This window comes from Agelaius phoeniceus, chromosome 5, assembly GCF_051311805.1.
Source record: "Agelaius phoeniceus isolate bAgePho1 chromosome 5, bAgePho1.hap1, whole genome shotgun sequence".
In the NCBI taxonomy this organism is placed as follows: domain Eukaryota; kingdom Metazoa; phylum Chordata; class Aves; order Passeriformes; family Icteridae; genus Agelaius; species Agelaius phoeniceus.
Genome location: NC_135269.1, coordinates 45,068,838 through 45,090,925, shown reverse-complemented (window position 1 = coordinate 45,090,925; position 22,088 = coordinate 45,068,838). Strand labels below are relative to the sequence as shown.

The following is a 22,088-nucleotide window of genomic DNA, read 5'->3' as shown; positions in this document are numbered from 1 at the left end:
CAGTTTCTGTATAGCTTGAACTTGCAGTGTACTGGGATTTCCTTCTTAATTCATGGAATAATTTCTCCCCTAAAGATCCACCCGTAACATCGTGTCTCAAGATTGAGCAGGATGAGTAGGTGATACCCCATGAATATCTCAGCAGCTTGGTGCTCCCTTGTGCTGTGCACAGTTTTTTTCCAACCTTGGCAAGAGCCACCACAAAAGCCTGTGAATTTTCTTGTAGGAGGTGGAGCTGTGCCGCATTGGCAGCCAGGAGAAGCTGGGGCTGACTGTCTGTTACAGAACCGATGATGAGGAGGACACCGGAATCTATGTCAGTGAGGTGAGGACATAGCACTGGGGAGGAGCATGGGGGATGTTCGTGGAGGGCTACACATGCCAGGGAATCAACATGAAAGTGCTCTTAGACAGGAGCACACAAGTGTTGGTCATCAGCCAGCTCATGTCACTCTCAATTCATTTAGATTAGCAGCTCAAATCATGTTGCCCAAGCAGAGTAATAATTACTAGTGGGCTTCTTTAGTGTAAGTGCCTTGAACTACAACATTGTAGTTAGTAAAGCAGTCTGAGAATGGTCTGAATTTTGAAAGAAATGTGCCCTTATGATGGAGATCAGGCAGAGCTTTTGAGGAGAAAAGTGCCTTCTTGACAACCCTGCTTGCATTCTCACAGCCGCAGTAATATTAACAGTAGTCAATCATTATTGTATTATTTTTGTGTTTGTTACAATTGTGCTACACACAGACATACCAGAGATGGGTAGAGGGAGTAGCTTGAGAGATTAATAATATGTTAGAAAACCAAAATATAGAATTCTAAATACTGAGGTGGGATGAATCCTCAGGTTTTCACTGACTCCACTAAGAAAACTTGGCACCCAGCACAGATTGTTAGCATTTCACATGATCAGTCCACAAGACTTCCAAGAACACCATCTCTGTTTGAGTCTCCAGTCATTCAAAGATGTTTTTTTCTCTGGGTAAAACAAAACTCTTCTGAGTCCAAGGTCACTGCTGATTATTCTGCATGAGCTGTGATCCCAGTTGGTCACTTTTTTGACATGTTGAACCAAATTTTGACATTAAAGAAAGGTTCTTCACCAAAAGGGTGGTTTGTTCCTGGAATAAGGCTGTCCAAGGGTGTGGTCACAGCGTCAAGCCTGTCAGAATTAAAGGAGCAACTAGACAAAGCTTTTAGTCATATGTTGGGCTTTTTTAGGTAGTCCTTTGAGGAGGAGGTTGGGGGACTTAATGGGGGCCATATGGGTCGATTCCACCTTGACACATTCTGTGATTCTAAATTCTTAGTGGAGCTCATGGATGGAGAGGATCACAAAATACAGAATTCTCCTATGTATCAGTGAATGGGATGAAGGCAAGATTACACATAAAGAGGCTGGTAGCAATGTTAAATAAGCTGAAAAGCAAAGCCTTGGAACAAGAATGAGGAATTAATATAAATTACCTACGAATATATCTTCCACCAGTTGTATAAGCTGTCTGTTTGACCTTGTGAGGGCAAAGAAAGTTCAGGAATCTCTTAATACATTCCAGGATTATATCTGAAATGTTCTGTTTATCCTACATGATAAAATTTTCTCAGACCTTTGAGAGTGAATGTATTGATATTATCTTTTGTACTTGATTAAGGACTTCAGATTCATTGTTTTTTTATGACAATGCACAAGAAGAAAATAATATCTAACACATAGAAGATGTATCCCGCAAACTCAATGCCCAACTCAAAATTTTGGTTTGAAAAAAGAACTTATATCATGATGAGGAAAAGTAAATGTTTTAAGACAACCATCAAGTGAAAGGTGATAGATTGAATTGTCCTGCAACAAACAGTAGGTCATTACTCAGGGATGAGCTATAGTGTCTTTGATAAACTATCACTGGAGCCCTAAATATCTGTTTAGGTTAAATTAACTTAAATTCAACTGGTTCAGACTGGGCATGATTTACAGGACCTGTGAGTGATCCATACAATATGGATCCTTCATGTTTTTTTGATGTTTCCTTGTGAACAGATTGATTACTAAGATAATAATTTAATAGTAAATGTTTCCATGGAAGAAAAAGAATCATGCCCAAAGACAGGCCCATTTGTATAGAGGTATCAACTGCTGCAGAAGCTTCTCAGTCCATAGTGAACTTCCAGAGAAAAGGGTGTCTCATTAATTTTTAATGCTCTGACAGCTGAAGGTTAATGCCTGACAGTGGCAAAGTATTAATTTGAAAATCATATGTTCCCAGCCCTTTCTATCTTGAGGCTTTTTTCTGAAACAAGCTCATATATGATCATTCAAAGAACTCCTTCATTTCTGTTACTCTAAAGGAAACTTCAGCTTGTCTCTGTACTGTTTCAAAATTGTACTTTTTCAACTCTTGCAATTTTGCAGCTGTTAAAATTTCCCATAGAAGTCTTTTCATGTTCAGTTACTGGTTGTTGTCCTGTGCAGGTTGATCCCAACAGCATTGCTGCCAGAGATGGACGGATCCGTGAAGGAGACCGCATTTTGCAAGTATGTGATGGGAGACTCTTCCTTAAACTCTTTCTTCAGACAAACATGCAGTGCCATCTTCTCTGTGGACTATTAATGAGGGAAGACAGTTCTCTTTGTTACTGTGATCGATGAGAAAATCCATGTCTGTCTGTTTTTTAACACAATAGCTGGGAGCTAGAGTGTGTGTATTGAAAAATGAGACTGACAAACTCGTTCTGGCTCATGCACTTACATCCCATGTCTTTTTGTTCCCCATATTTATTAGAAAATCTCATTTCCACTATGTTCATCTCAGTGTCAAATTCTAAACAGGATCCTGCAGACATAAATATAAGTGTCAAAGACATGCTGATCATTAACCAATTGCATAAATTTGAGTAAAACTCTTTATGGTAAGCATAGATAATATGAGTTTTCACAGAAAAAAAGTGTTGGTTAGAGAAGGATGATCTTGAACGAACTTAAGGAGGGGGGTTCATTAGGTTTTTGTTAATGTTTTATTTCCTTCCACAATAATACATTGCTTTTCTGAATTCTTTTCTAATCCACCACCTTGGCTTTTTTTTCTCCCTTTGTTTCTGTTGATCCACTTGCTTAAAGAGCTACCCCAAAGATAGGTATGTGTGTTACAGCATAGGTTTGTGTGTTACAGTTATCAGTGGGTGGCTGGCTGCTGCACAGGGCAGTGTATCTGTACAGTGAGGGAAACAGTGAGAATGGCAGTGGGTTTCCATTTTCAGCCAGCAATGGGTTTTTTCAGCCAGCATTTTTCACCACTGTGCAAAATCATGAAACAGCTACTAAAAATCACTTGACTGGAAACTTTTTGCTGTATGGTAGCATTTTAATTCCAGTTCCAAGTTGATTTGCCTTGTACTTTTGCCTTTTTTCACTGAAGCCCCAGAAGAAACTCCTGGTGATGACAGGTTGGTTTTCTGTAACATGTTCCATAATTGCCCTTCATTAATTTAAGCAGATGAGCTTTCAGGTTTTCACAAGATCAGTCTGTTCCTTCCTTCCAATCTTTTCATTTCTGCATGAAATATCTTTGCTGAAACTTTCCACTCCTTTCCTTTTTGTAAAATTCCTGGGTGGACAGCCAACAACAGTTCAGGCAAATGTTCTCCAGTTCCCAATGAAATTCAATTCATTTCAATTTTGAGTAAAGACTCCAGGGGTGAGAGAAAACATAGATAATTCTGGCATCCTCTTGTGGACTGGAGCATTACTTTAATGTCAGTGCTGATATATTGCTATGAATTTTATCATTAAAGTTAACACCCAGAGACTTATGTGGGGTTTACTTTCATATCTGAAAACACATTGACCCTCTATCTCCTCTTATTGATGAGATAGCTCAGAGAAATAGAAGGTGACGGTGCCATTAGGGGTGGATTACACTGGGACTGGGAGAGATACAGATCCTTGAGCACAGGGGTGTTTTTGTGGGTGGCAGGCAGCATTGGTTAAGGCTATGGGGGGAATGTTGTTATGTGTATTCCTCACAAAATGACAGCAGGTTTTGTCTTGTTTTTGAGGCTGTAACTGCCCCCTTTTCATTCTCAGAAACCACCAGTCTTTACAGTCTAAGCATCTGAAAACTGCCTGAGTATTTTAAATAAAATGTTACAATGTCAAGGGAAAGTTTTAAGAGGGCAGTCCTCATGGTAATTGCCTAAACTTCTGATGTTTTTAGCTGTAAACCTGCAGGCTGAGCACAGTCCATGGGGCAGGCTGAAGTCCTCTCTTTCCCCATGATAGTGCAGCTGCGATGGGGTGGCCACCTTCAGGTGGTGTGGGGACAGCCCGGCTGCCTCCTCGGGGCCATGGCGAGCAGTTACTCAGTTGATAGGAGTTATTGGAGGAGCCACCATGTCTGGGGATATTTTGTACAGGCTGCAAATCTGCTCCCAAGCCTCTCTGTGGCTGCATCTCTGCTTTTTATCTTAGGGCAGCTCTGTGTTACCTGGTCTCCCACAGACCACAACTATCCCATCATGTAAGCTTTGAAGAGTCTCAGACATTTTGCTCACTGCCAGTTAGGTATTCAGGGATTTTCTTTAATCTGAATTAAAGCTATGCTTTTGAATCAGGGCTTTCAGGCCAAGCATATGTACAAAAATGCAACTTTCTCTTTGATTTTCAACTACAAGTTCAAATGGAAATAAAATTACAACTGCTACTTTGAAATGGAACCATTAGATTTTTTCCCACCAAAAATATTCAGGTATTTCTACCATCCAGTTTTGTTTTCACTCTCTGTGAAATAGACCGAATTTTGGAGGTTTTGTTGCCACAATGAGAATAATTCACTTCTTGTGCTGTGAATTGGACAAAACTGAATTCTTATGAGAAATAAGATTTCTATTTGATTCCTTCAGAAATGGTTTTTGGACAATGAAAATTGTGTTTGTTACCACATAGTCATGGATGTCGTTGTTTTAATGGGGTTACAAAATAGGAGAAAGGTAGCAAGAAAAGATGAGTTTCATTGAAGAACCACTTTTATTTTGATTATCCCCTTGTAAGGGGGATACATATGTTTTGTGTGGTACCAGCTACTAAGCTGTCCACACAAATATGAAATGATTAAATGGAGCAGCAACAAACAGTGGCCTGAAAGTATTGCCTGGTGAGAGATAATACTGCAGCTCTCTAATTGGCTCTCTACCAGCATTCAGTGACTGATTTCAGCTGTAGCATTACCAGTCTTCTTCCACCAGCACTATTATCTCAGAGTGACACTTCCATTACTCTGAACGGAGAAAGATGAACGTCACCTGTCAGGGGCTGGTTAATTGTGTTGCTAGATGTATGTTACCAGGGCGCAGGTTGGACATTTATGAACATAACTGCTTCCTCTGATGTCCACCATCCTTCAACGATCAATACAGCTCTTACAGTAAGCGCATAATTGAGTGAAGGCACTTACCACCGAGGGGCTGAAGATGAGCCCGTTGTGCAATTTTCATTGTCCATACATTCAGCACAAATGAGCTGATATCTGCCCTTTATTGTGTGTTGCTTTGTGGAAATAGAAACTAATGTGCCACTTTCATTTGTTTCCTAGATAAATGGCCAAGATGTCCAGAATAGGGAAGAGGCAGTGGCGTTGCTCTCCAGCGAAGAATGCAGGAAAATTGTGTTGCTGGTGGCGAGGCCAGAGATGCAGGTTAGACTAAACAGATGCACTGAGCCAGAACCTGGGTTATACCATGCATTCACTGTCACTGCAAGTAATGAGCTGCCAAGAAATAGGAATTCCAAAATTACTGACAAAAGGAGCAAACAGTTAATTGCAGAGCTTTGCTCTTTTTTTATCCAACAAAGAAAATAATATGATATTACTTGGGCATGTTTTCCCCAAACTAAACAAGTTTTATTCCAGCAGAATGAGCAGGTATATAAATAAAGCTGGCAGCACCAATATGATATTAGTAAAATATGAAGTAGAACTTGAAAACTATGCATTACTCATTAGAGGATTCTGCTTTGTTTAGGGGATAAATTTCCCATACTTAACATTTATCAATTTTATCTTTAATATGAAGTTTATAATTTATATGAACTTACACAAAGCGGTAGCTTGTCATTTCTGAGGGGTTGTTTTATGCTATGTGGTTATAACCAGACATGTAAACTATTAATGTACGTATAAATTATGGGACTTTCTCTACAGTCTCATTCAGCAAATGGAAATCTAATTGTTTTTACAGCATCCTGGTCACAAAAACATGCCTGCATTTTGGGAGGTGCATTTTCAAAATCTTTTAGAAGCATTTTTATGATTTTAAAAATAAAATTATGCCAATACCAAGAATCTTGCTATTCCAAGAATTTTTAATATCATTGCGGAGAACAGAGGTTAGGTTGATTATCAGATAATGAAGAGGTAGAGTGGTAGAAGACTGCTGTTTTTGTATCCCTTTATATTCTATTTGTAGGCCTTTGCAAAGCAAAGGACATTATATTGTCACTGTTCTATCTGCCAACAATTCAGTTGGTTAAGTTGCCATTTGTCTCTCATGCTATTGTTCTGATATTTTCAGTCTCACTAGCTGCATATTCTGTATAAATTAAATTAAGTAAGTGTGATTCTCTACTTAAATACCGTAGTTATAAAGGAGTCACAATGTCAGCATTCATACCCTTTATGTTTTTCAGGAAGCTAAATAATTCTAATAAAAACAGTGACAAAGTACAGCAAAAATAGGTGTGCCTCACTTTATACTGCAAAATTATAGTTCTCAGTTGCTGAAATTTTGAAAGAGATTTTTTAATGTTATTCCAACTGTTTTTCATTAGGATTCTGTTTTTCTCTACACTATAAAAAATACATGCCCAGAGAAAGTTCAGTCTCTGTATTTGTTTAGACTGGTCAACATGACATAAGGAGCCAACATGATAAGATTAGTATGAGATAAGGAGTTAATTATGTGTACCAATGTAGCTTCCCACATGAATACTCTTTAAAATAATAAGTGGGAGTTGGTTTAGGTTTGGGCCTTTAGTGCTGGATTTTTGTGTTCAGTTTATGTGTTTTAAGCACATACTCATACAAAACTGATGAAAAAGCCAGACTAAGTCAGAGATCAGGCTGTCAACTGATTTCTGCTAGTTGTGTTGCTTTGACTTGCCAAAAACCAGCAGGATTAAGCAGGCTTTCATTTCTAGATCGAAAATTGTAATGGCAGTATTGCAGCCTTGAAGGGTAACTGCTGAGCACATTCCCTCAGTAACAGGGAAGAAAACCCCTCTGACCACATATATTTGCAGTGAATAATGAATTTTTGAAACAGAGCATTAGAGGATCACACCACACACATGCATTCTCATGTGTGAATGTGTACACAGTGTAAGTAATGCACGTGTATGCTAAGGCACATATTCGTTTTCTTTCAAAAGCTGTAACATAACATGAGTGTTCTTATTAGTTATATAAAGGGACTGCCACAATCAAATGAGCAGATTTGCCCAAGTGAGATTCATCTTTCATCCTCAAAATTTGTTAATCTCTGCAATTTTCTCACATGAGGTGAATTAAACTGTGTCCCTTACAGCAGAGGAAGGCTGTGCTCATGCTTTCCTTGGGGTGAAAAAAGTAAACAAGACAAGTAAACAAAACTACCACATGTTTCACAGAACAGTTTGAAAGTCCCATTGAGGACAAACATAAAAATTATATGTCCTCAAGGAAAAAAGTCTCCTCCTAATCCCAAACCGTATGTGGCTGGCTTTACCAGGGGAAATGTTGAAGGCTTCTTTATAAGAGGACAGAATTTGTTGACATGGGCAAAACCACATCAGAGTTTATTAAGGAAGCAGTGATGTTCTGCCAGTATTCCATTAGAAGTACTGCACAGCATCAGTCACTCCTTGTGTAGCTTTGAACTACTACTGCTACTACTACTACTACTACTACTACTACCGGTTCAGTGTAACTTTTCTGACTGACATCTGTGACCAGACATATCCTGGCTTGGAGGCAGTGGTAATTCTGCTCTAGGAGTTGGCCTGTGCTACATCTCTCTTGCTATCTTGGGACATGAGTACTTGGTATTCTTGTAATTGTCTTATGCTGAGGCTTTTCCTTACAGCAAGTTTTTGTCACCATTGGCAATCCCTGTGGTTCCCTCATCAATGACAAAACAATCAATGATTCCTTCTGCTACAATCCTGTCATTATAGTCAAGAGTGCCACTGACCAGTGTTTTTCTTTTTGATGCACTGCGCCATCTGTCAAGGGATTGCAGGTACAAAGGATCATTATGCTCATGTGCACACATGAGCATAATGAACAAAATGGAAGTAACAGCGTTTTAGGCCAGGGTGCCTGTTTTATCAGTTTTGAAAGATGTGAAGGGTGTGAAATAGGTTCAAGAAGAGATATATACTTGACAGAAAACATGGCATCCCCTCCTGTCCTTTTGCAAAATTGTGTTCACCAAATGTCAATGTACTATTTTATACTTGGCAAGAAAAAAACAAGCAAACAGATAAACCTTGTTTCCAAACACACCAGGAGAACTAAAATTGCCTCCCTTCAAGTCACCTTATCTTTCTATCACTCTATTCTGTTTATTTGTTTACCTGGAAGATCAATGGGAAGATAGTGACAGAAACGCAGCATAAGGTTTCCATTGAGGCGGTGGCTGCAGGGCTGGAATGGAGGTTGTTAGAGAGAAGAGCCCAGTTGCCTCCTGGCCCTATTAGTAACACTGCCATTCTTGCAGTGCAGGGTCTCTCAGTAGTAATGAACATGACAGCTTCAGGATTATGCGCTGTGCCTTTCATACCTTTTGAAAGGAAATAATGTCTGTGCTGTGCAGTCTCCTTCATTATGAGCGAAAATCAGTCATACTGTTTTACGAAAGGATAAAAGACACGAATCCCATCTTTTTATCCTTTTTCTTTTCTATTTTTTTTGAGACGTGAACTTGAACTCCTACCGCCTGACTTTCTGAAGAGAATCGTTAGAATAAAAAGAACTAGTCAAGCATTGCCATTTGGGTTTACTCTATTTTAGCATGTGTCCTTGCTAACATAAAATAACATACTGATGTATTCTTTGCAGCTGGAGGAAGGGTGGCTGGATGATGAAAGGAATGAATTCTTAGAAGAGTTAAACTTGGAAATGTTGGAAGAGCAGCATAATGAAGCGATGCAGTACACAGCCAATGAGGTGGAGCAGGTACGACCACTACTAAAAATATAATTTGAAATTTTTCTAGGTATACTTTTTTATTAATAGAGAATGAAACAGTGTGCTGTAAAATGGAGTCAAAGGCTTTGATAGAGTTCTCTCTCCAAATGCTGTGATCTCCGGCAACTATGTAAGGAAAAAGAGAACAATACATGCTTAGGCCCAGTATATCAAGTTAATAAACAATATAATAGGGTGTGAAAAGTACACATTTCTCCTTTTCTCTGAACTCTCAGAATAATATTGCTTTCCTTCATTAATTCTGAAGTGTTTGGGATTTATGATGTTAAACTTCATGTCAGTTTTTTTAAACTGGTGCTAATAACACCGAGGTCATGGGTTCAATCCCCATATGCAGGATTTAACTTTAGAGCTGGACTTGATGATCCTTTTGGGATGCATGCAATGTATGAGCCAGCCTTGCACCAGAGCTTGCAAAACAAGATAGAAGACATGTTTAAATAAACAACAGGTGTTTTGTTAATGGGAGTGTATTTCTCTTACACCGACAGCGCACAGCTCAGCATTTGTTTTGTTAATGGAGACAAATAAGCTATTGTTAGCATAGTCTCAGCTTGCTCCTATCCTGACTTTTACCTGCCCATATGTTCTGTAGGCTGTGTGACTGTGGCAAACATACCCTACAGTTTCATCAAGTGGTCTTCTCAGATGTACGTTGTTGTGAAAGGTGTAAGTACCCACTCCTGGATCAGATGATCTGCCAGTGTGCACACCTGTGAGGAGTCAAAGAAATAAAATTCAACTTCTCCTGGCTTCTGGATTTATGCAGTTGGGAAGAAACTGTTTTTCCACCCACAGAACTTTGTAACTTACAATTTTTACCCCATTTTGAATTGCTCAAAAAGGACAGCCTGTGGCATTTTTCTTTGATGAGAGGCAGAAAGACTATGAGAGCCTTCTCTTTTCTGGAAACCAGGGAGCTTCTTTGACTTCAAATGCCTCAATGCTTGGTCCACATTGGGGGGCCTGAATGTGCATTTAGTCTGTTTCCTCCTGACCTCCCCTTCAGCCTTGATACTGGGTCAATGAGTAGACGATAGCTCATGGTAAAGCTCTTCCCTGTATATCAATGAAATATTCATTGGGACACAGACACTGACAGAATAATTAAGTCAATTCTCTGAAAAATGACAGATCAGATTGCAAATATTTAATCTTATAAGCATTTAATTATTTACACCAAGTGGAATAACTCCAGGCTTGGGGGGAAGGGAGCCTTGCAACAGGATTTTTACCAGCCTTTTAGATGTGACTCTCTTTTCCAGGCAGTGAGCCAAGCCTCAGTTTCCCAGGTTAAATGTGCTAAGTGCTGCACTGCTAGCTACTTTCAGCTGATATATGGCATCTTGTTTATTGTTTTAGCCAAAATTCTATCTTGGATACCAAATATTTCCTGTCAGAAAAACCACTTGCTCTTTGCAAACCGTTTCATTTGCATGGTGACATTTTCACTCAAACCTCCAGTTCTGGTAGAAATTCTTGAACAAGTCTATCTATCAACTCCTACTAGGCACTCACATTACATGTTGGGACCTCTGCAATCACTTTACCATTGTGACTTTACACTGCAAACTTCATGTCAAACTTTGGCTTTGGATGAATTTGGGTTGTGGATAGTGTTAATGAGTAAACAGTGATATTCTGTGATGTGCTTTCACAGAACCCATTGAATTTGTTTATTCCCTGTAGGAATCTTTTGCCAAGCATATTTTTTGCCATATTGAGATTTTATATTGCTATAAAGAGCAGTACACTAGGAAAAAAATTGTGGTCGCTTTTGATCTGTCAGTATCTGACATTGCATTGCTTGAAGTAATTCTAGGACAGCCAGACATTTCTTTGCCCTTCTGATGAGTAATCGAATCAACCAAATGCAGCTTGGTGTGTAATGGGGCATCAGTAATTTGTGACAGCTGCTGTCTCTCTAGACTCTATGCAGTGACTCGTCAAGTCAGAAAACTGGTTCTTTACTCCTTGTTAGGCTGGGAAATCTAGCAGTTTCCTGAGGGGAATCACACCATCCATTGGAGCTATGAAACCACTCTCATTGCAGCTGCCAGTGGCCAATCTGAGTATCTCCAAGCTCCCCGGCTGGCCAAGGAGACCAGCCTTGATTTTTGTGAACAAAAACTTAGTCCTCTGGCTTCATAATCATCTGTCATCATGAATCTCGAGAGCTGCAGGAATGAATACACTTTCTATCATAATATCCTTCCAAATACAAGTCTGTTTTACAGAATGCCATTTTAACATTTAATGTGAGCTGTCACAAAAAAATTTGGTACAGTTTGTAATAGAAGAGTCAAGTAGATAGTCATGTCTTTTCTGTATGTTTTTGACCTACTCTGTAGAATTCAATCAAGAATTGTATCTTCTCTGTATGGAATAATCCAAAAAGCCTCAAGGAAAGATGTAATTCTCCATTTTTTATAACTCATTGTGTTCCTTTCCCTTTACGACATCATGGTTCATTGTGCAGCAGAGATAATTTTCAGAAGACTGCCTTTCATGTGCCATGCAGAAATTCTTATTGGTACAGTGTAATATATCAGAACCTATTAAGAAGAAGAAGAAAGAATTGGATAAAAAGAATTCTTCTAGTTCATTCAAAGCTGAAATACAGAGAAAATATCTGGGGAAAAATCCTTTTTTTGAAAGAAGCCTGTTTTAAAAGACCAGCATTGTTGGCAGAAGAGCATTTTCCCTTTTAGTGAACCACTGAAATAAATTCCAAATTTCCCTCATGGTTTGAGTACCTCAAGGTTAGCCTGCCACTGGAGATTCCTCTCCCTGTGACATGTCTCCCTCTCACTGTCAGAGACTGACCAGAGAGCCCAGCTGTGTTTGTTGGAGGCTTCAACTGAATCATACGGCATTCAGACTTTAGTAGCAGCCTGGGTTTTGAGTCCCAATATACATTATAAATTGTAAAAGAATAGAACAGTGTCTGAATTCCTGCAAGATTAGCCATTTTATAGGCAGGAATTCTTGCTGGAGCTGAAATGCAGAATCTTTTGAGGTTCATTTATTGCTTGATTGTACGCACTGCTGGGTTTACCTTCTCATTATCTGAGTTCTCACTGCAAAGATGAGGCCTAAGGAGCCCTTTGGTATTTCAAACAGAAATAAGTGTAGAAGAGATTGACAATGTATGTTTGAAAACAAACACTTTGTTTAAAACAGATATCAGATAACACTAGAAAAAGCAACACACTGAAAATTGTGGATTCTCTCTTGTTTTTCAGAAGAGGTGTAATGGTGGAATTAGTCTTGTTATCTTTTAAAATAAAATTAAAATTATCTCATGCTGTAAAAGACTGCTCAGTCTGCACATGTTTAGGAGCTCTGGCAAACATGAAATTCCAATGAAAAAAATGCCAGGGGCTACCTTACTTGAGTCAAAATGGATTTTTTTAATAAAATGTATCTCAAAAACATGCAGTACAATAAATATCTGTATTACTTTCCATTTTCTAAATTGACTTAGCTGTAAGTATCCACATACTGGGGAAAAATTTAATGTGATATGGATGTCTGCTTTAGTTTGAGAAGAATCTGAATTTATAGTCAATTGTTTTCTCCTGAGGGAACCCAAAGTCACTATCTGACATTCAGATGTCTGTACTACAGCCACTTACATTTCATCAGATCAATCCCGCTCATCTGGTTTCTACTTGGCTCAAAAGATGGACTTTGCTTTGTTTACACCTTTTGTGTGTGCATGTTAATTCCAGATAGTGTAACTTAAGTAGATGGCAGAGTATTATATTTGGTCAGTATAAATCAGGTTGAAGAAGCAAAGCTTAAATTATTGATAAAAGTGGTGTGGGAAACAAGAGCTACCAGTTCTGAAAGTGTTGATTGCATGGGCCTCAACTGCAAAGTCTCTTCCCAACACCTGTACAAATAGCCTCATTAAGTGGTTTCTTTCAGAAGTGCTCAAATATATGCTTTGGGTGGTGTAATACCATGCAGAAGACATCAGAGGAAGTATCATAAAGCTCTGCTCTTGTAAGCTGTCTAGCTGGGCTAACACATAAACCACCCTCTTTGGAGTTTTAGTCATATGGATGCAAATTGTGTAATTTCACTCATGCCCAGAGTCAAATAGCAGATTCTGACCATCCTCCTTTGATCATGTGAGTGGAGCCCTGCCTTTGGAATAGGCACCCAGATTCCTGACTGCCCTGCAGCACTGCCCTCCTGTTGTCTGGTGGAGCTTGTCTCCCTCCTGTCAGTAGTTAAATATTTTCCAGAGCAGTGAGAAATATGGGTTGCACATTGCAGTGCCATGGCTGGGGTGAAGTGTAAGCTGCCCGGGTTGGAGTCATTTCTCTGCTGAAAGGTTTGGGGGCAGAGGAGGTCAAGACAAACTGCAGCAGCTCCAAAGCAGGTGAGAGAAGGGAACAGAATAGCATATGTAGCAGCATTCACCAGGAGGAGGTGAACTAGAAGGATACTAAATTAAATCTCCCAAGGCATCTTTTCAGAAATTTTTAACTGGTTTGTCACAGACACCAAATTCTCCTGGTGGTGTGTTTCTTTCAATATTTGCTTTATTCCACTCTTACACTGAATTGGGAGTGGAGGTTATTTTTGTTTTTCTGACCCTAAGCCATTATTTTTTCATAACAGTTGAAGAAATGAAACCAGATGAAGGGCATGTGATCATGAGGTGCACATGAAGAGAGGAGAAGGAATGACATAGGAGACATATTTTCATCCTGTTTTACTGTTTGTCAAAGTAGATAAAGAGGGAATTATGACAGTGGCCTCTTTAAGTTTGTTTCCTTTCACTGGGTGCACAGTACCTTTTTTCTCTCCTGATTATTACAGTCATTATACATAATTATCCAATTATACCTCCTAAAAGAGGCATGGTGTTGGTACTGTGTGTAGTTAGGTACTTGGTCATACAAATTGCACTCTGCATGATTCTTTGCTTATCTGGTTTGAAAAATAAAGTGTCTGTCTCTTCAGAGAGATATTATCTCTGGATAATATTCTATGGAATATAAATAGGTTGAGAATATAAAAATAGGTGAGGTACAATGAGTGGAGTGCTAATAAGCAGTCAAAAAGCTTGACATTATATCCATGGCGAAGCATTCAGTGTTGTTCTGCACTTAATATTGAAAGACTGCTTTTAGTTTTTAGGAACAGAAACTCTAACAATGGGAATAAATGAGTTTTCAAAAAGAGTTTCCAGGAATGAAACAGACTGAGGTCCTTCTGAGCAGAATCCTAGAATCTGAAATGAACACTTTTTCAGAAAAAGGCTACTGGGCACAAGAAGTGTAGGAGAAGGCCATGGAGGGTGTAATGAAGCAAACAAAAGTTCACTGTTTAAACAAAGAAACAGCAGTCATTTTGCATCCTTTGGGTTGTACTAGTCATTGCTTCATTGGCTGCTTGCTCTGTTTGTTTGAAGTGATACCAGTACTGAAGCTTTCTCTCAAGTTTGAGAAGATTGCAGCTCCACCAGTGGAGCCATAATCCAGAATCAAAATCAGCTCACCATCTGGTGATCATTATCTTTAAGCATTGCAAAGAGATGGCTTAGCTAGAGAGGGAAGTATTTCTTTACAGACCTAAGCAGCTATGTCACTAGTAGTGTAATTCACTTACTTTGCTTAGTATGGAAACCACAGCATGGCTCTCAGAAATGTTTAAAAGCTATGAGCAGTAGGACTGCTGTTTAGTGATCTGTTTTAATTGAGCTTAAATCAGATCCCAGCTGTTTAAGCAAAAGAGAACTGGAAAATAATTCTTCTATATGATCTGCATTTGATAATCCTTTTGGTTTACTCATTTTTTTTAGCCAAAGAAACATGAAGAGGAAGATGGCACTACAGACACTGCAACCTCATCATCCAACAATCATGAGAAGGACAGTGGGGTGGGACCTACAGATGAAAGTCTTCGCAATGATGAGAGCTCAGAGCAAGAAAATGCAACTGAAGAGCAGAACGGTGCTACCCTGCAGAGCAAACGGGATCTGGGCCACAGCCAGGACACATTAGGCAGTGTTGAGCTCCAGTGCAATGAAAGCTTTGTGTCTGGGGAATACATTGAATCTGATTTCATAGGAAACCCAGAGGAGGAATGTGAAAGGTTTCGGCAGCTGTTGGAACTGAAGTGCAAGATTCGAAACCATGGGGAGTATGATCTTTATTACTCAAGCAGCATGATAGAATGCAACAGAAGAGACCAAGATGGAGTGGAGCATGAGCTGCAGCTACTCAATGAGGAACTGAGGAACATTGAACTTGAATGCCAGAATATTATGCAAGCTCACCGGCTCCAAAAGGTGAGAGACCAGTATGGAGACATTTGGTCTTTACATGATGAAAGTTTCAGGAATTATAACACCAGCACAGATGTACAAAGAGGCAAACTGGATGACATCATGGAGCACCCTGAGAAGTCTGACAAGGACAGCTCCAGTGCCTACAACACTGCTGAAAGCTGCAGGAGCACTCCGCTGACTGTGGAGCGATCCCCTGATAACTCTCTCCAGAGGGTAATCAGCATAACCAACAGGAAAAACCTGAGGACCACAATTGTTGCTAATCAGTCATCCTCAGGACAAAGCAACAGGGAGACAACCTCAGCCAAAACCAAACCCACCGAGCAAAACAGTGCTTCTGAGAATGCAGTGCTGGCATCAGAAAGCAGCAAATTCACAGACCAGGATAGGCAAGGCAGCGAGCACATTCCCTATTTGTCTCCATATCACAGTTCTTCTTACAGGTACGGGAACATCCCTGCTCATGCAAAGCATTATCAAAGCTATATGCAGCTGATCCAGCAGAAGTCTGCTGTGGAGTATGCCCAGAGCCAGCTCAGCCTGGTGAGCATGTGCAAAGACTCACAGAAGTGCGCAGAGCCCAAGATGGAATGGAAAGTGAAAATAAGGAGTGATGGGACACGGTACATCACAAAGAGACCAGTTCGAGACAGAATCCTGAAGGAACGTGCCTTAAAAATTAAAGAGGAGCGCAGTGGGATGACGACAGATGATGACACGATGAGTGAGATGAAGATGGGGCGCTACTGGAGCAAAGAGGAGCGGAAGCAGCATTTGGTGCGCGCCAAGGAGCAGAGGAGGCGGCGGGAGTTCATGATGAGGAGCAGGCTGGAGTGTCTAAAGGAAAGTCCACAGAGTGGCAGCGAGGGCAAAAAAGAAATCAACATTATTGAACTGAGTCACAAAAAAATGATGAAAAAGAGAAACAAGAAAATCTTGGACAACTGGATGACAATACAAGAACTGATGACACATGGTGCTAAGTCCCCAGATGGCACAAGAGTGCACAATGCCTTTTTATCAGTTACTACTGTATGAACACAACTTCTAACAGAGAGTATACTACCAGTTTAGGTAGAGTACAATTGCCTCGTTCAATGTGGCATTTTTATATATTTTGTGACTGTTTATAGTTTGATCTTTTTGTAAGCAAAATGACCTGGTATTTTTCATTTGTTTTTCATATAACAGTACCTTCTTTATCTGGCAGTCTTTCTTTATCCTGCAATATATTCATATTATTCATTTGTAAAAAAAATATAGAAAAGTAAAGCAAAAAATTTCTTAACCTAACACATATCCTGTAACTTAAGATCTGGATTTATTTCTCTAATTTTGCTTTTTCTACTTTAGTAACAATACAATACCAAATCAAAACGCTTTATACTGTATCCTTGGCTTAACAAGTTTTAAAATTTTACATCTTAGATTGAATCTGTTCATAAAACATATGCCACATCCCATCATATAGATAAGAATGACATTTTTCCAACTGCATATTTTACAGTACATTTAATCTGTAAATTGTAATTGTACTTGTCCAAGTAAAGTGTAGGTGAGCAATTCTCCTGTGTTATGTAGTGGCGTTGGTCTTGTAGCTGCACAGTATGTGATAATTGTGAAGATGAAAGAGAAATAAATTATTGCTTATCTTTAAGAAATAAACAAAAGCCAAGCATTGTTTTATTTAGATTGAGAATTTTTCCTTAAATATAAGCCATTTCACTGTGCATGGTATTTACAGCATGTAGAGATTTCAAGAACAAAGGACACAATTCCATAGGATATTTCTTATGAATTAGCTTTTAATTTTGCAGAACACATAGAATGAGTGGGCCTTTCTGGCTTTTCCTTACCTGATATTATTAGTTAATTAAATGATTCATTGATGTATTTCTTTGTTGTAAGATGTTAGGTAACTGCCATGAGTCCTCTCCCTGGCTGAGCTTGCTGTTTGTTCTACACATACAAAACATGAGCACAGCATATGCCTAACTTTGAGCCAAATCTCATGCAAGAAAAACTAGCAGTGACATTTTCATAGAACATGAGTTAAGGAAAACAGAGAATGAAACTCAACGAATTGAGTTACAGGTGTAAAATTATTGTTGAGGAGCATCCAAGTCATTTAAAGCTCAGTGGGAGCTGGTTGGAGCTCAGGAGCAATGGCAATTTGCTGTCTGGGTGCTTGATGGGACTCCCTGACTCTCCATGCAGCAGAGGCCCCTCTGCTGCCACTGGGGAATCTTCTGAGCTGCTGCTGCTGGCAGCCCAGTGAGATAGAGCAAGCTGAAATGACTGGTCTTGGGCAGTCTGTGGGGTAGAAGAAATGGCCTTATAGCTCCATTTTCATTATCCCTGTGCTTGACTCACAGAAGTTCCTAACTGATTGTAGTGCTTCCCATAGCAGGATTAGGTTCTGAAGTCACCTGGCATCAGGCTTTAAAATATATGCTTAACATTGCAGAAAGGCACATAATAGTATTTCTAAACTACCAAATTCTGGGAATCATTCATTTGTTTTTAAACATTTTTGGCATTAGTTCACATTGGCAGTACTCTTTGCATCTCTAGGCATATAAATACTGTAAGAGCACTGCTCTCCAAGTGCTTAGGAAAATTATGCCACTGAGAGTTCACAGTCTGATAATCAGAAAATTCTCACTTCAAGACTCAGGGAGACATCACACTAAATTCTCAGCAAATATACAGCTGTTCAGGCTTATTGAAAAACACCTCCACTGTTTTCTTTTAAATGAATAAAAGTGTGGAATCCCTGACCAGAAAGGATCATAGGGTCACATAGTATTGCTTTCAAGGGGCTGATACCAGATTGTCTCTCCAGGTGAGCCTAGAAATTGTCTTTGACCAACCTAAGTCATCTAGGAAGGTACACATTCTTCTGGAGACATCTCAGCCCAGAGATTTGGCTGTTTCCCTTATTGCATTCCAGATATCACACTTAAACACAGGTCTCTCCTAATCTGAGTTCAGCTGCTATCAGCTCAAGAGAATGGCTGCTCTTATGTCTTTCCCTTAGACACAGTACTTACTGATTTTCTCCCATTACTAAATCATGACTCACAGTTCCCATCAAGCCAGTGTGACACTCATATTCAGAGAACTACATGAATCTTCAGAAAATGTAATATCATTATTTCATCACTGAGAAATAAAAGTAGGAAAATCCATGTCTAATTAGAGAAAAGTCCTAACTGGAGGGTGGTGGGGTGGGGGGTCCAAGTGTCCTAACTGGAAAAGTCCTAACTGAAAAACTGAGAGCTAAGCAATAGATAATAATTAGAGAAACAAATAAACAATATTTATAGTGTACTAATAGGCTGTAAGTGGAAATCTTTCCAAATCTAGGGAAATCTGCCAAAATCTAGTCAGACGAAAGGGACAACCAAGAGGTGATACAGAGATACTGTTGGTAGCACACATGATGTGATTTCTAGCCTTGCACATGCCTGCCAGAGCCCAGCTACCTTCTCCTTTCTTCTTCCCCTGCTGAAATTCCATGTCCCTACCTAATCCTTAATATGGGCAGTTTCCAGCAGCCCACAGTTTCTCTCCTTTTTTCTAAACTACAGTTATTAAGTGTCATTTTCCTTTTTCTCTGGGCAGCTTTGGGGAGAAGCATTCATTTCTGCCTGATGAAATGCCTTGATCATTGCTGCTAGCATGAAAATAACCACGCAGCCCCAGAGTAAGGCCACCCAGGGTGGTGGTGCACAGGGGCTGAATGGCAGGTGAGTGTTTCACTGTTCACTGCCCTCAGCTGGTTTCTCTGCAGGGCAGGACTCAGCATTGCACTCCCTCATTCCAGCAATTTTGAGTCAGTGAAATCCAATGCTGACATCCCACATGTGGTTTATTCCTGCACATGTTTTTTTTCAAAATGTCGTTATTTTTACTGAGGACAATAACATTTTAGCACTAAGGCAAATTAAAAGAGAAGGAACAAAATGCTTTTTATGTTGTCATAAATCTTTAAAAACTTTGTCTGCTGAGAACTCTTTTCATATGAAGGAAAATAAAACTGCTTTCCAACTGGAACAAGACCAGATCTTGTTTAGCAGGATTGCTCTGAGATAAAGTGCAAGTCAGGGAAGAGTAGCTGCATGGATATGTTACCATGGCCACATCACTGCTGAGAAAGGAGTTCATGTCCCACTCATCTTTCCCCCAACACTGGTACCCAGCTGAGACCAGTGGGAGGTAATTTTTCCTATGAAGCCAACAAAATGGCCTTGTAAAAAGCCTGTTCCTCTTGACAACTGTATTGCCAACTGATTTAGGAGCAGTGCTCACCCTAAGTAAGGTTACAATCTGTGGGGTCCCTGAATCATCCTCTCAATGTAAGTATCCTAAAAGGGAAAAGGGTATTATCATGGCAATAAACTAAACCTGCATCTGATTTTTTTTTTTTTTAAGAAAGAGACTGGTAACATTATTTGAATTGAACACAAGCAATCAGAGATGAAATCTAGTCTGTGCTTGATACATTGCCCTGTGAGCCCAAACAAGGACCTTACAAGAGATGATAAAACAACTTTAGCATTACTTTCTGGACTCACAAGGATTTAATTATTCATTACTACCATGATGCTTGACTTTTTCATTTGTTTCTGTTTAACTAATATTGATTTGTACCTCTTGGTACAAATTATAGAATAGCACCCTTTTTTTCATGGCGTGGCATTGATGCTAAAATATTTCCTGGTTCAAAGCTGGAATTGCCCCAGGTTTTTAACTTTCAAACTGTTGATCACAAACATGTATGTGCTAAGTGCTCTATTAATATCTATTTTATGCACCCACTGCTTTTTCAGAGTATTAAATGCTCTTCAGGAATGAGGATCAAAAGAAGGTTATGGGAGCTTGCATTTGGCTACAGCAGCACAGAGCAGCTGTCAGAAACCTGGTGGTGTTACTCTCAGAGAGACCAGTTGGCTAATACCCAAAGGAGGAAAAGGAATATTGCAGAGGGATCATGAGCAGGTTTTATTATCTTTAAATGCCTCTGCTCTGAAACGTTTCTCTGTTTATAGAAGAGCATTCCACATGCTTGGATGGCAATTGCTGCATTTATGAGACTTGTATAGATTTTCCCCAGGTTTTCAGATATTGTTAATCTTGCTGTAATGTCAGCTACTACATGAATGACAGAGCAGTTTTGATTATACCTCTAAGACAAGGTGCAGCCTGGGATTTGGGACGCACCTGGCAAGACAACAAGCTCAAGTATAAAGTCCCTGGGCCCTTCTTGGGAGTGAGCAGGTTCCTGTCCTTCCAGGAAAAGGGTCCACCTCTCACTGTCAGACCCTTCAGCCATGTCCAGCTTTTCCTCTTCCTGGAAACTGAGGATCTTGGCTTCCCTTGACCAATTCATCTGGTTCTGAGCCAGGAAAAAAATGTCTTTGGAGATGCTTCAGTACAGAGTGCATTTTTAAATGCTGGAGGAAAGGAAGACCTTTTAAAACATGCTCACTTTTTTGTGAGATACACATACAAAAATGCATATTAACCCAAATGCTTTCATAATGAAGAGATTAGCTACAAACAGTAAATTGTATTAATCTGTGGATATATATAAAAACAGGTATTTCACTTGCTGTTGAAGTTTAAGGACCTCCAATGCCCAAAACTCAATTTGAGAAGGAAGACATTGATTCTATTCTTTAATGGATTTTAAACAATTCAGTCCCTATTTTTTCTGCACTTAGACTGATACTAAACCAGAATGATGCTAAAGTCTTTTTGGCCTAGGAACAAAAAAGTCAACTTCAATTGGTGCAGTGTCTGTGTTAGCCATTTATCAAGACTGGGTGTTGGTCATCAAACCCCATAGCTTAATACTATGTCATCCCTTGGGAGCATCTGCACTGCAATAAGCATTAGATATACTGTGGTATTTATTCTTCCAATACATTCCCAAAAGTGTCTAACTTATTCCAGAGCACTAGGAGCAAATCAAAGCCGATGTCTGGCTCCAGTGACAAAAAAAAAAAAAAAAAAGGAAGCACACAGAATTTTAAGTATGAAGTGAATATAGGAAACTCTCATCTTGACAGTGAAGAAGAAGCCAAAAGATTGAAATTAAAATTGCATGATGAAAGATGAAAAGGTTGAAGCCACTGTTTTGACTACTGGACTTTGCAAGAAAGATATTTGGAGAAAGACTGAAAGAAAAAGTTAAGTGGGTGAATAGCACATAAAATTTACCAGTGATGAAAATATTACTTTCTATACACATCAAAGGCAATCCTCTTATTTTCATAAGTTATTTAACCCCATTGGCAATCTCTGCAATGTATAAATCTTTCTGATGGAATGAAAAGTATCTTCTTAATGGTGTATAGACACTATATGGAGAGCAGGTTGAACAGTATAAATATTCATATGATCAAAGATTCTGTCAAACTCCTGACTTGACATGATATCTAAAATGAAAATATAACAAAGATTTTCATATTCTTTTTCTCCCCAAATTTGGGGAGGGTAAAGAAATCAGGGTAAAGAAATGCACCTGGAAGATC

The 22,088-nt window shown here is 39.3% G+C and overlaps 1 protein-coding gene across 2 annotated transcripts in view; it reads left to right on the top strand.

Moving 5' to 3' along the window:
* Positions 1-17,236, top strand: part of PDZRN4 (PDZ domain containing ring finger 4) — a 230,550-nt gene extending 213,314 nt beyond the window's left edge. For both annotated transcript variants that reach the window (XM_054631745.2, XM_077178900.1), the window contains 5 exons: positions 227-325; positions 2,468-2,530; positions 5,583-5,684; positions 9,087-9,203; positions 15,058-17,236. In XM_054631745.2, the coding sequence (XP_054487720.2) occupies positions 227-325; positions 2,468-2,530; positions 5,583-5,684; positions 9,087-9,203; positions 15,058-16,584 (1,908 nt within the window). In that variant the 3' untranslated portion in view covers positions 16,585-17,236. The remainder of the gene's footprint in view (positions 1-226; positions 326-2,467; positions 2,531-5,582; positions 5,685-9,086; positions 9,204-15,057) is intronic.
* Positions 17,237-22,088: the final 4,852 nt, after the last annotated feature.